General features: G+C 30.7%; 1 protein-coding gene across 3 annotated transcripts in view; it reads left to right on the forward strand.

Annotated features, from left to right (window-relative positions):
- LOC142320603 (lipid droplet-regulating VLDL assembly factor AUP1-like) overlaps nt 1–13,186 on the forward strand; it is a 63,815-nt gene that overhangs the window by 7,694 nt on the left and 42,935 nt on the right. For all 3 annotated transcript variants that reach the window (XM_075358585.1, XM_075358602.1, XM_075358594.1), the window contains exons 2-3: nt 6,658–6,798; nt 10,589–10,739. In XM_075358585.1, the coding sequence (XP_075214700.1) occupies nt 6,658–6,798; nt 10,589–10,739 (292 nt within the window). The remainder of the gene's footprint in view (nt 1–6,657; nt 6,799–10,588; nt 10,740–13,186) is intronic.

The following is a 13,186-nucleotide window of genomic DNA, read 5'->3' on the forward strand; positions in this document are numbered from 1 at the left end:
AGACGGATCGAAGCCAGACCTGCAATTAAATACCTCGGGATCTGGATCGACACGAGGCTCCAGTTTGGAACACAGGCCATCGAGGTGGCTGCCATAGCGGAGAAGACGATGAGGTTGGTTGCCGGTCACCTGTTCAACTGCGTTGGCCCGATCCAGTTGCAGAGAAGACTGCTGGCGGGAGTTGCATACGCCACGATGTTGTACGGGCCTGAATTGTGGTGGAGCGTCACTAAGTACTTGAAATGTTTAGGACGACTCTATGCTTCACACAGGAGATGCTGTTAACAGATAGTCTGTACTTCTCATGCAGTTTCTAAGGAAGCGGCCAACGTCTTGGCTTTCCTTTGACCTATAGACCTGCTGATTGGGCAGAGGAAGAAGCCTGAGACATTGGAACCTCTATCTTCTGCCGATAACAGTAGAATTTCTGCTGATATTAAAGAGGAGTTGTTCGGAATCTGGCTAAGCAGCTGGTGACAAGGAGATTAAAGCTGGTGCTGAAGGACTCATGACTTGCCAGGTTACCTTTAACGCAGTTTGTGGTGGGTCATGGAGGCTATAGAGCTTACTTGTACAGATTCTGTTCAGACCACTCGGACCTTTGTCCCACGTGTGCTGAGGAGGAGACCCCTCTACATGTTTATTTTAGTTGTACATGATTTGAGAATGAACGCCAAGAGATGCTGGGAGCTTTGGGTGCAGAGGTCATGTTTAATCTGGAAGACATTCAGAGAATTATGTTGAGAGAATCCCTTGAATGGAAGGCTATAGAGGACTATGTTAAAAAAGTGAATGACAGATCATGCTTCAGAGGAAGGTCAACAGGGAATTTGACATTATAGGGTGCCGGCTTGGACAGGCCTGCGGCTGAGTGCTCAGAGGGCTTCCCGACTGTGTGGGGGGTCAGCTTTGCGCAATGGAGTGTTTATAATTCAAAAAAGGATTTAAAAATATTATTATACCTTTATCTATAAAACAATTTGTCCTTACTGAGTGACTGATTCATCAACACCTAGCAAAAACTGCCGAAAATAAATTGATGAAAATTTGTATACATGTTCTTCGTACGGTTTAAGTACACACTAAGAAAGAATTTTTTTGAAATACCGCAAGTAAAAGATTAAAATTAAGCATCAATGAAATTTAGTATTTTTTCAATTTCTCGGTAGCAAATGAATGCATATCAGGCACTTCATATACCAGCATCTGATGGCTGTATACTTTCCCTGTCAAAGGTAATGTTCCAAGAGCGGTTCCAGAAAGAGGAAAAAAAGTTAAAGAATTATGAGTAAAAATACTTTGGGGAAAGACCAGTTGAAATCAGTGTAAGCAAGACATTATGATGTCAGCAAAATGTGAGTACTGTAAGACAGTGTTATGGTAAAGGAGTGATTATGCGAGGAGGTCAGTGAAGGAGTGCATTTCTAGTGCAGGTTCGACGCAATTAAGGTGATGTCACAAGTAATTCCAGTACACGAAAACAAGAAATGGTTCAGTGAGTTGATGTTAGACTAAGTGAAAGAGATAATGTACTAATTCATTCATAATTTGCAGTATTAGAATTATTTCAGTAAAAGAACGTTACTCGGTATTTGCAGTAAAAGAACTTTATACCTGTCTTATCTATTGTACTATTGTTGTTAATACAAGACTAGGGATTAAAAGTGTTAAGACCAGCAGTTATGTTAATCTTGACAAGTCTTTTGTCAGTTGGACTGAATAATATTTAACTACCTCTAAATAAATCCTGATGATTATTTTAAATTCTGTTTTGTATATAATCACTGTTTATTATTATTGTGGTTGTGATTACTATGATTATTATTTGTTTATTATTGTTGTTGTTCATTATTCTTATTGTTATTGATTTATCATATTTTGCTTATGTTCTTAAACTAATATATTGAATTTATAAACATTTTTAATTGTCAATCTCTTAATATCCTGATCGAGCCTCGAACACGTGACAGTATATTAACAAATAACTACAATAGATTGGTCCTAAAAATAAAAAAAACGTCATTTGATCATTACACCCAATTTATCTGAAGACTTTTTATTCATCTAACTTAACGTGCAGTTTACATCTATCACAATAAATTTTTAATTAATTGATCCGCTTTTTAGCATTTTCAGATCAGAGGCAAACAGAGCCAACATTAGTGTATATCAACCTCATTTCTGAATTTACTGTTCACAAACCACCCACTAATTCACTATGTATATCATTTGCAAATAATGCTAATAGAAAAAGAGACAAACAAACTATCTTGCTTTATACCACAAGAACTCTGAAATAATTCTTGAAGACCATTTTTACATCAAATGCAAGGTTCTGTATAATAATAAAGATCTTTTAATATATTCAGAAATTTACTAAAGCCTAATTATGTAATTTAAAAAGGTTTTTTTATGTATATTATGAAAGGAACCCTAAAAAACCTTTCTGTCCACTTGAGGAACTTAAAAGTTAAATGTTACAGATTAAAAATATCTGTTGCTGAATATCCTCTTCCAAACCGCATTCAATATTTATTTAGAATACTTTTATTTAAGACTCTCATTCCTCCATTATCTGTAAAAGGATTCCTGTAGAACTTTTCAAAATAGTGTTTAGAAAAGTATCAGATGAAAATACATCATCATTTTACCTTCATGATTTCATTAATACTGCTACTCTCGTTGAGGAGAAAAAATTATATTAAAAAATTTATGAAATCTTGAGTATCTAAGTTTCTGAATATTTAAGAGATTTCTCTTTATTTTCATAGAGATTCAATAAGATCTGTTCGGAATTAGTGGTCAGTGTCCCTTCCTCACACTTTCATTAGTTTGCAGTGCTACCTACAAACAATATACAAAAATTTAAGGATATATGTCTGTAACTTAATTTCAAAAATAATCTAGCAGAATTGGAAGATCATCAGCTAACTAAGAAAAGCCATTGAAATATTGGAAAAAGTTTTACATTAAATTTTTTCAAAATATTGCAAAATTAAAATTCTGTTATTTGTTACTCTTTTTTTCTAAAATTATATTTAAGTGTGAAATGACAAAATTTTTAAAGGGGCAGGCATCACTCCCACCATATTTTTTAATTATATTTAGATTAAGTTTGAATGAAGACAAAGAGCAATCCAAATCGTAGGTTACATTGAAACCATTAGATAAGCCATTTAGAAATGATGCTGTAACACTTAAGAGATTTTCATTCTTTTGTTTGTACTCTGCTAATAACTTGATGTTATGTGATTGTTCATTCCGATATACATGTTCCAAATTCTTCTTAGTAATATTGTGATATGTTATCAACCATTGAGTTACTATTCTGCATACGGTGTTCACACATCACATATACAGTAGTGTGCAAATTAATCTGAACACAATGAATTTTTTTGTTTATTTATTTCTATGTTGCGGGTACATTGGTTGATCACACCAACCTTTTAAAGCTGTCTCAGTAATGTGAGGTTATTTAGTTATTTTCATGTTATAAATAGTGTTTTGTGGAAGTTTATTTTATTTCATTTTTTATTAAGAAATCATATTTTCATATTTTTGTTCTGTATATCTTGAATTATGGACATAACTCCAAGTAAGCGTTCAGAAATTATTTCTCTTTCAGAGCATATCAGTATGACACAACAAATCGCTTCTGACTGTAGTGTTAAACTAGGGCTGACTGTAGTGCTAGACTAATGACTACTATTTTAAAACAGTTTAAAGAATCTGATACCTTTTTACCTCAAAGGAAAGGCGAATATGGCTGTTGGGTAAAGTTAACTAAGAAAAAACACAGCTCGTATTTGCCAAAAGAAATTGGACTTTAATTGAGAAAGAAAACAACTGAACTTATGTTAAATCATAACCTTAAAAACTAAAGAGAAATTATGAAATTGACATAATTTAATGATACTTAAAATATCAGCTGAATCAACATATGAACAATGATGTTAAATGCAAAAATACATGAATATACATTTTTTAAATACACAATGTAACAAAGCCTGAAAACAAGAGAACATAAAAACACCTTATTTTCAAATTAGATACTAAAAACATAACATTGATAGAAAGTGGAACTGGAAAACAGTAGCACTACTAACATATACTGTAATATGAAAATTAGCAATGAACAGATGTGATTAGCTTAGAAAAAATAAATTACAATAAATCTTAATTAGCACTGGCCTTTTCTGAATTAAGAACATCAACAAACTTAACGTTAAATAATTAATACATGTAATTCTAGTTTAGTGTAGAAAAAGGCCACAATGATATTCTAGTACAAAAAGAGTTAATAACAATAATCAAATTGTGATAAGTAAACATAAAAATATAGAGTTAATTACAATATAATCGCATTGAAATTAATTAAGCACGTAAAATAGGTTGCAGCTGAATAATGACAACCTTATGAAAGTAACCTGTCGTGACTGTACTTAAGTGAAATTGAAACTTGAAAGGCATAGGTATGATGAACTAAATGTTCCACAAACTTTTACTGATAAAATAACTGTTTAAACGTAATAAATAATGAAAATTAAACTTGCCTGTAGCATACAAATATCAGTAAACGACGAACTCGTGAATGAACGTGAAAAGATACATACAGTAATTCCTGGGCGTAGTCCGCAGTGGTAAATCAGGAACGCAGGGGTGAGACGTGGTATAGCGTTAGACTAATACGTAGTAGATATGTAGCAACGAGGTTGGAGATTCTGGATCTAGGAAAATGTAATCTGCGATTCGAGAAGATTCGACGGCGATAGAAATGGCAGTTTGTAGTAATTGAAGCACTTTCAGGAGAAACGTAATATAGTGAATTTGAAGAACAACTTAACGTAGAAACGAAGCTGGACGAACATAGAAAACTGTGAAATCATGAAAAACTGACGAGTAGAATTTTCGACACAGGAATACCGCATCGGGCATGCGAGTATGGAGGTGATGAAGAGATTAACACAAATCTTGAGAGCGAAAACGTAAAAAGGTGTCTTTACATTGTGAAAGTCTGTTCAACTCTGCCAAAAAGATGTCGTGAACGATAGGAGGGGAAACCCACAGCTAGGCAGTGAACAGGAGAGAGTGTGTGTTGGCAACAAGAGTAGTGTCGTAGTGTTAGCATAAGAACGATTAGAGAGAACGTGTTGGAATTCGAGACCGAAGACATAACAAAAAATAATTCTGAATACGCAAGTTGAAGAAATGACTTCAGAGCCGACAAAGAGAAATAGACTTCTAGGAACTATGACAGTATTGAAATTGGTTGAGAATAAAAAAAACACTAAGCCTAATATATACATAAAAATTAAACAGCAATGAAATAATGCATGATAGAAATGAGCTAACAACATAACCTTGAATTCATTGGAATAAAACGACTTTACGCTAAACGACGTAAACAATGGCTGTAAAAGAACTATTTCATTACAGGATCTGTTATTAGTTAGAACAATTAAACTTGATCTAAAATTATCTGTTGTGGACTTAAATTGAAAATTATCAGCCAGTGAAACAGATTTACACATGACAACTGTTAGTTACTGACATCTTGCAGCTGGACAGAAAGCTTATCGGCCAGCTAAAAAGCAGCTTTTAACAGCAGCAATGTGCAAAAAAAGGCCCAGCCCTTGTGGGCCAAAGCACATGCTAACTGGACCAAAGAAGACTGGAAAAATGTTGTTTTCTGACAAGTCATATTTTTATGTTCAGGGGCAAAGGTTCCATATGTTAGAAAAGCATCAGATGAAAATGCATCATCAGCTCATATTCAACATCTCCAGAAAAAAAGTTTTGGGTTTTTTATTTGAAGGCTCTTGTTCATTACTTCCAGTAGATGGTATGTTGAAAAGTGTTGGATATAACAAGATTCTGAAGTAAAGGGTTGTGACATAACTTAAAAACAAATTCCCATAAGGCAATTTAGTGTTCCCAAAAGATTTGGCACCATGCCATACTGCCAAAAGAGTAGAAAAAGTTTTCAAATAACAAAAGATTAAAGTGCTCCCATGGCCAAGTATTTCCCCAGACTTAAACCCGATTGAAAATCTTTGAGCAGTAGTCAAAAGTCGACTCTGAAAAATGAATTGTACCACAAAAATTGACCACATTAAAGCAATAATCTCAATATGGTTTCATGAAGATGATGAAGTAGAAATATGTAAAAAAAGAAATTTATAATACACTTCAATCCATGCCATACAGTGAAGTGATTAAGAATAAGGAGAAGAACATATTAATTACTAGATATTCACAAATTGTACAGGTATAATATTTTTTCTAAATAAAGTTACTTTTTATTAATTAATTTCTGTTCAGATTAATTTACATGCTACTATACATTTTTTCCTGAAAAAGAAAACGTACACATAAAATCACTTTTTTCAGGTCTTTATATGTTTAAAATTTATCTTGTTATGTTGTTAAAACTGCTCCATTAAGTTGATCTAAGTGGATTAGTATACTGAAAATAATAAACGTGAATTATTCTTACACATGCTCTTATATAAGTATTAATACTAAAAGTCCTTTAAATTTTTTAATTTACATTATTGATAATAAATTTTATTAAAATGTTTATAATTTTCCTAGTATTAAAGTTGTATTAAAATTGTTAATATATATCATTCACAGCATAATCAATACTTTTTTCAGGTTTCCAAAAAAAGGATGGCAGATATTCACACTGTTGCTTTATTCACCAGTTGGACTCGCCTTAGCTGTTGTTCGTGTCTTCATTGCAATTCAAGCCCTTATAGCTGCAATTATCCTTCCAGAAATGTCTCTTGCAAGAAGGTAATTGATTTGGAATTAAATCTATGTATTGAATTTATTGTACTCTTTAAAAAATATAATTTTTACGTAAGAGAATTTTCCATAAAGAGAGGTTGAATCTAACCCTCAGCTAGTGATAAAGTTGAAAATATTTCTGTCCACGTAACCTTAATTTTCATTAAAAATTTTTGAATATGTAGAATTTGCTTTTACTGTAAATGTGCATGCTAAATGTACATTTAGAGTTATGAGTATATGAGTTATGAGTTATAACTCAGAGTTATGAGTATGAATAATTCCCAATTTCAGCTGCTCTGATTGATGCTTTTGGTTTTGCTGAAAGAGAAATCTTTACAGTCCCAGAAAGTATAAGCCGTAATCTCCCACATTGACTGAGTGAGTTTGAATATCTTTGCCTTTGACAAACTCAATTGACGCTGCTATATAAACTAATATTTTGATACAACATCAATGTAACAAAATGAATTTTTCATCCATTTTGAACAATAAGTATTGCACCCTTTTTGTCATGAATACTTGCATTTTTTTTTCATTAAATTCTTTGTATAGCCTTTATCTTACTTCCTTTCATTACTGTTTAACAGTAGAAACAAAAAATAAAAAATAAACCACCAAAAGGAATGCTTAAGAACTTTAGGCAAACTAAAAGTTGAGGACCAGGATTAAGGTTTAGACATAACAATTTTTACAAGATCTTTATAGAGAGAAAATGAGTGAAAAACAAATTATTTTTGTGAATAGCTTGAAAGTTATTCAGTTTAGAAGAAAATATCATGGCATCTTTTTTGGGGCTTTCTGTTACCAATAAAATTTATTTGTTTGCTTATTGTGATATAAAAACTGATGACAGTTTGAAGATAAAACATTTTGTATCAAACTGAAATTTGAATTAAAAAATACATTAAAAAACTGTAAATTAATTACTTTGAAGCTTTATTTAACATTTTAATATAAAATGAAGAAATTTTTCCTAAATTCTGTTGTAATTTGATTATTCATACAATATATACTATACCATTGAATATCAAACCTACATTTAATACAGTTTATGTCTTTTATACTTGTTGCTGTCCTTTATAAAATTTTATGAAATTTTTTTTTTTTAATATTTCATTCATTGTGCTGGATCATTGGAAAGTGTACGGAGTAAATATATTTATATTTTAAATAAGTCTTCTTGGTATACTTAATAAGAGTAAAAAGTACAGAATATGTAAGCATAATTTGCAAACCTTATGTGAACTATCACATTTTATACACATGATAATCATATTTGATGGCCATAGTAATCCTACAGCATAAAAATATCTTAGTAGCATTGACAATATTAGGTGTGGCTATTAAATCATGAGACTATGCTGCTACAGAAGAACTGCACATGCGCCAAATTCATACGACCAACAGCTGTGTAGCTTGAAGCCTTCTTTTTCTATTGTTGCCACTCCTATTTCTGTAGACATATTAGTCTAGTTGTGTCCTTCGTTTGGATAACATTTGTTTTGCCAAAAAAATGATAAGTTTTTTATTAGAGCAAAGAATTGTCATGAAATTTCATATGAAACTTGGAAAAACCACTATTGAAACTTATCTTTTATTAAAAAAATATATGGCAATGAATGTTATCACGTGCGCGGGTTTTTGAGTGGTTTAAGCATTTTCAAGATGGCCGAGAAAATGTTGAAGATGATGTTCTCCCAGGTTGCCCTTTCATGTCAAAAATGGATAAAAATATTGAAAAAATTGTTAATCTGATCCGATCTGACCATCAGTTAACTATTCTTATCTTTATTCAAGACCCTTGCTCAACTCCGTGAAAAAATAAGAAAAAACAACCCGAATTGTGGAAGAACAAGTCATGGGTTCTTCATCAGGATAAGGCACTGGCTCACACTGCATTGTCTGTCAAAATGTTACTAGCCAAGTATAACATCCCAATGTTAAACCATCTGCCTTACTTGCCGGACCTGGCACCATGTGACTTTTATCTGTTCCCCAAGGTCAAATCTGCATTAAAAGGAACAAGATTTCAGAATATTGAAACTGTGAAAGAAAAGCAGCAAGTGTCATGAAAGAGCTCACAGAAGAAGACTTCCAGCACTGTTTTAAACAAAGGAAAATTTGCATTGAGTGTTGTAGAGATAAAGGAGGGGTGTATATTGAAGGGGATAATAACTAAATATGTATAAATTTAAAATAAAATATTTTACAGCATTAGTCTCGTTATTTAATAGCCACACCTCGTATGTGTCTGTAGTTCCAGTTTCATATAACAGAAAAAATCCTATTAGATTCAACAAATACTTTAAGGAAGTTCAGGAATCAATTTATCAAATTATTTAAAATGTATTGGGAAGGAACAAATTTGAAGTAAAGATAACCTTTTAATTATGCAAATTCTTCATTTTAATTAAAATTCTGTTAGAAAAATTTTAAAAAAGCCGCAGTTATTACTGAAGTTATTGCTTTTGCTCTTCTGTTAGGTTTGACTTGAAAGAAAGCAGAGAGATTTCTTTCTACATACTTAATATTGACAGGGTTCATACTATAAGCTTTTTCTTTAAAAAAATTATCAGGACAAATAGAGTGAAAATTTTATTTTTTCATCATATACTTTCAGCAGCTTTGACATGACAAGTGCAAATCTTAACACTGTTGATGCTTATTTCAGTGAGAGGCAAAACTCTGGTGAAATACTTTTTAATAGTGATATTTTTTACAAGCAAAAGTTAAAAAAAATACTCTTAACCTGTATCGGTAGAAAAACATTCCAAAAATGTCTAAATAGTCCTTACCACCAGCATCTTAAGCTGCTGTTCAACATTTATTTAGGTAAAAGCAATTCAAATACTGGCTTGATAGGTTGATTTGTGAGAAGATTGCAGAAAATTGGTACAAAAAAAGAAAAAGTTATTTTAAGATAAAGCCCTAGAATTAACATTAAATTTCACATTACATGGTTAAACTACACATTGCTCTATTGCTTAAAAAGTGGATAAAGGTTCAGCAAAATTTAATGAAAACTTGCAAGTATTCATTATATGTGATATAGGTGCGATACTTATTCAAAAATGATGAAAAATTAATTATTATTTACATTTATGTTGAATCAAAATGGTAATTTATGTAGGAGTTTGCCAGTGGTAAAGATATTCAATATTTGTGAAAGGTATGTTGTGAATCTGATTATTTTATCTTTGAAATAGAAAGTACTCAAATGATATAGTAATGGAAGAGATATAGTAAACGATAAAATTTTAACTAATGTTTTTCATTGTTTCTTGAACAGTGAAACAGATAAATGGTATTGCTCTTCCTTCATCTGGTTTTCTGTTGCAGATCACTTTTTATTTTCCACTTTATGTATAGTAACTTTTATTAATATTAGTTTAAATAGTTAAGTGATTATAGCTAGATAAAAACTGTTAATTAATCTGTTACATGAACTTTGGAATATTGAGAATGATGTCTGCTTTTAATTTTCAGATTACATAAATTTTTCATTTTTGTAATTATTGTTTTTTTGTAGGTCATAAGGCTGTAACCAGCTTCGATCTACAGCATTCGATTATTGGAAATAGCTCTCTTCCTTGCTTTTAAAAATAATCATTTTACTATTTTTGTGGATGTGTTGACACTATGAAGTTAACTGTATCATGGAGTTTTTTATTTGATTTTGTGTTCATGCCCAGTTTGTTATCAGCAATTAAGACTTTTCTGCTTTTAGTTATAATTATTAGATTGTTAGCTTTAGTATTTCTATATTTGAAGTTTGTGGTTTCTTTTATTACAGCATTATATTAAGAATGATCTGCGGGGTATTGGGAATAGTTGTAGATGAAAAAAATACTTCAGTTCGTGATAGATCAACTCAAGTAATTGTTGCAAATCATATCACTCAACTTGATTTCTTAGCTGCGCATTTAGCTACTGGTTGTATCACGGTAATAACTTTTACATTTTTTTAATTTAAAGTGACAAATTAAAACTTATAGTTTTCTCTTTTTATAAAATTGTAAGCTTTTTTAGTTTGAAAAATTTAACAATTTTACTCAAAAAAAAATTACATTGTTGTGAATCCAATATATTGTAAGATAATATTACTATTGTTCTTTATCATATTAATTGGAATAAAGGGTTTATTTTCAAATATCATTTTATACACTTTCTGTTACTAGTGTTGCTAACTTGAACAGGTTATTGCTCTCAAATTCTGTTTGGTGGTTCATTAAATTGTTTTTTATTTATGAAAGTAAACTTTTTCTAAATGTCAACTTTTCATAATTTTTACAAACTTCTGCCTATCCTCTTTCTTATTTTTGATAAGAAATAAATTTTGCCTTATATAGGAAAATTTTAGTCTAAACCAGGATTCAAAATCAGAACCTTCTGACTGAGAGACAGAAATTCTACCATTCCACCTTGAAAATGGGCTTACAATGATTTTAAAAGAATTAACAAGAATGCATATATATATATATATATATATTTATTTATTTATTTTAAACATTATTGATAGTTTATTTTAACTAAAATAGTAATAGCATTTATCAACAAACAATAGCCTTGAAATAAACATTTAATTCTAGCTAAATTAGCAATCCAAATACCAAATTTAATACTAAAAATATTGAATTTAATTTTAATAATTATAATAATACAAATGTTAAATTTTAATAATAGGTGTAAATATTAAGCAAGAATTTTCAAACACTACTCACATAAATTGAAAAATTCTAAAAAAACAAATGAAATATGTATTAAACAACTATAATTTGCAGTATACATTCATTTGATGTTGCTAATAAGATAACTGATACAAGTACTGGTTAAAATTATGAAGACTTCATTTCTATACATAAAAAATTTATTTCTGTAGTATTAAATGTAAATAACTAAAACTAATTTGAATTTAGTAACTTTAATTTGCAATCTAATTGATTAATTAATTAGATAAATTAATCAATTAATTAATCTTAGAAAATCTAAGATTTTCTTGATTCTTGTCTCTTCCAACTCCATTTTTATTTTTGGAATTAAAAAATTGGGTAACGTTCAATCTGTGTATGGTAAACACAGTTTAGCACTTGAATTAAAATTATTGTGGTAATATTCACTTTTGTTCATGGTTAAGTTAAGTTTAACTGCTGATCACAAACCAGTGATTAAATTTTATGTAAAATTTGGATAAACATCAAGAAAAAATTTGTTTGAGTAACATGAATGATTCAAAGGGTGAGAGGAGTCATAGCAGAGGATGAACTGACCTGTCTTTTAATTTTAATAAACCAACATTTGGTAAAACTGATCAAACATTTTGGCCAAAGAACTTTTGAGTGTTCAAATGTTAGAAAAAATGATAAGGAAATATAGGGATATGCAGTACATACAATTTTAATCAGAGATTGGAATAGAAACAATTTCCTGGACGTTCTGTTACTCGTTTGTTGACCCCAAAACAAAAACATTAGTGTGCAGCGTTGTCTGCTGAGTTCATAAAAAGTGTTGATGTGATAAAAATCTTTTAAGCTGGATTACAACAGCAAATTTGATGTCATGTGAAATAAAAATGAGAATGAAAGGGACATAATTTGAGGATGCCCCGTCAAATTCAGGAGACTGACAAGAAAAATAAAGACAATTCCAAAGGAAGTGTTTCCTTGGGCATTCAGTACATTATATGAGTGATGTAACCAATATACAGAAGTAGGTGGAAACTATATTGAATGTAAGTGATATTAAATAATTTGTTTGTTTTTTTACTGTTGTTTTAACTTTGTTAAACAACAACAAACAGTAACAGTTTGTTGCTGTTGGTCAAATAGCAACAGTAATAATTGAAAAACATAAGACAGAAGCCGTAATAAGAAAGGGAGTCTGACAAGGATGTTCCCTATCTCCGTTACTTTTTAATCTTTACATGGAACTAGCAGTTAATGATGTTAAAGAACAATTTAGATTCGAAGTAACAGTACAAGATGGAAAGATAAAGATGCTACAATCTGCTGATGATATATAATTCTAGCCGAGAGTAAAAAGGATTTAGACGAAACAATGAATGCCATGGATGAAGTCCAACGCAAGAACTACCGCATGGAAATAAAGAAGAACAAAACGAAAGTTATGAAATGTAGTAGAAATAATGAAGATGGACCACTGAATGTGAAAATAGGAGTAGAAAAGATTATGGAGGTAGAAGAATTTTGTTATTTGGGAAGTAGAATTACTAAAGATGGACGAAGCACAAGTGATATAAAATGCCAAATAGCACAGGCGAAACGAGCCTTCAGTCAGAAATATAATTTGTTTACATCAAAAATTAATTTAGATGTATGGAAAAGATTTTTGAAAGTATATTTTTGGAGTGTCGCTTTATATGGAAGTGAAACTT

Source organism: Lycorma delicatula, chromosome 1 (assembly GCF_047948215.1).
Source record: "Lycorma delicatula isolate Av1 chromosome 1, ASM4794821v1, whole genome shotgun sequence".
Classification (NCBI taxonomy): domain Eukaryota; kingdom Metazoa; phylum Arthropoda; class Insecta; order Hemiptera; family Fulgoridae; genus Lycorma; species Lycorma delicatula.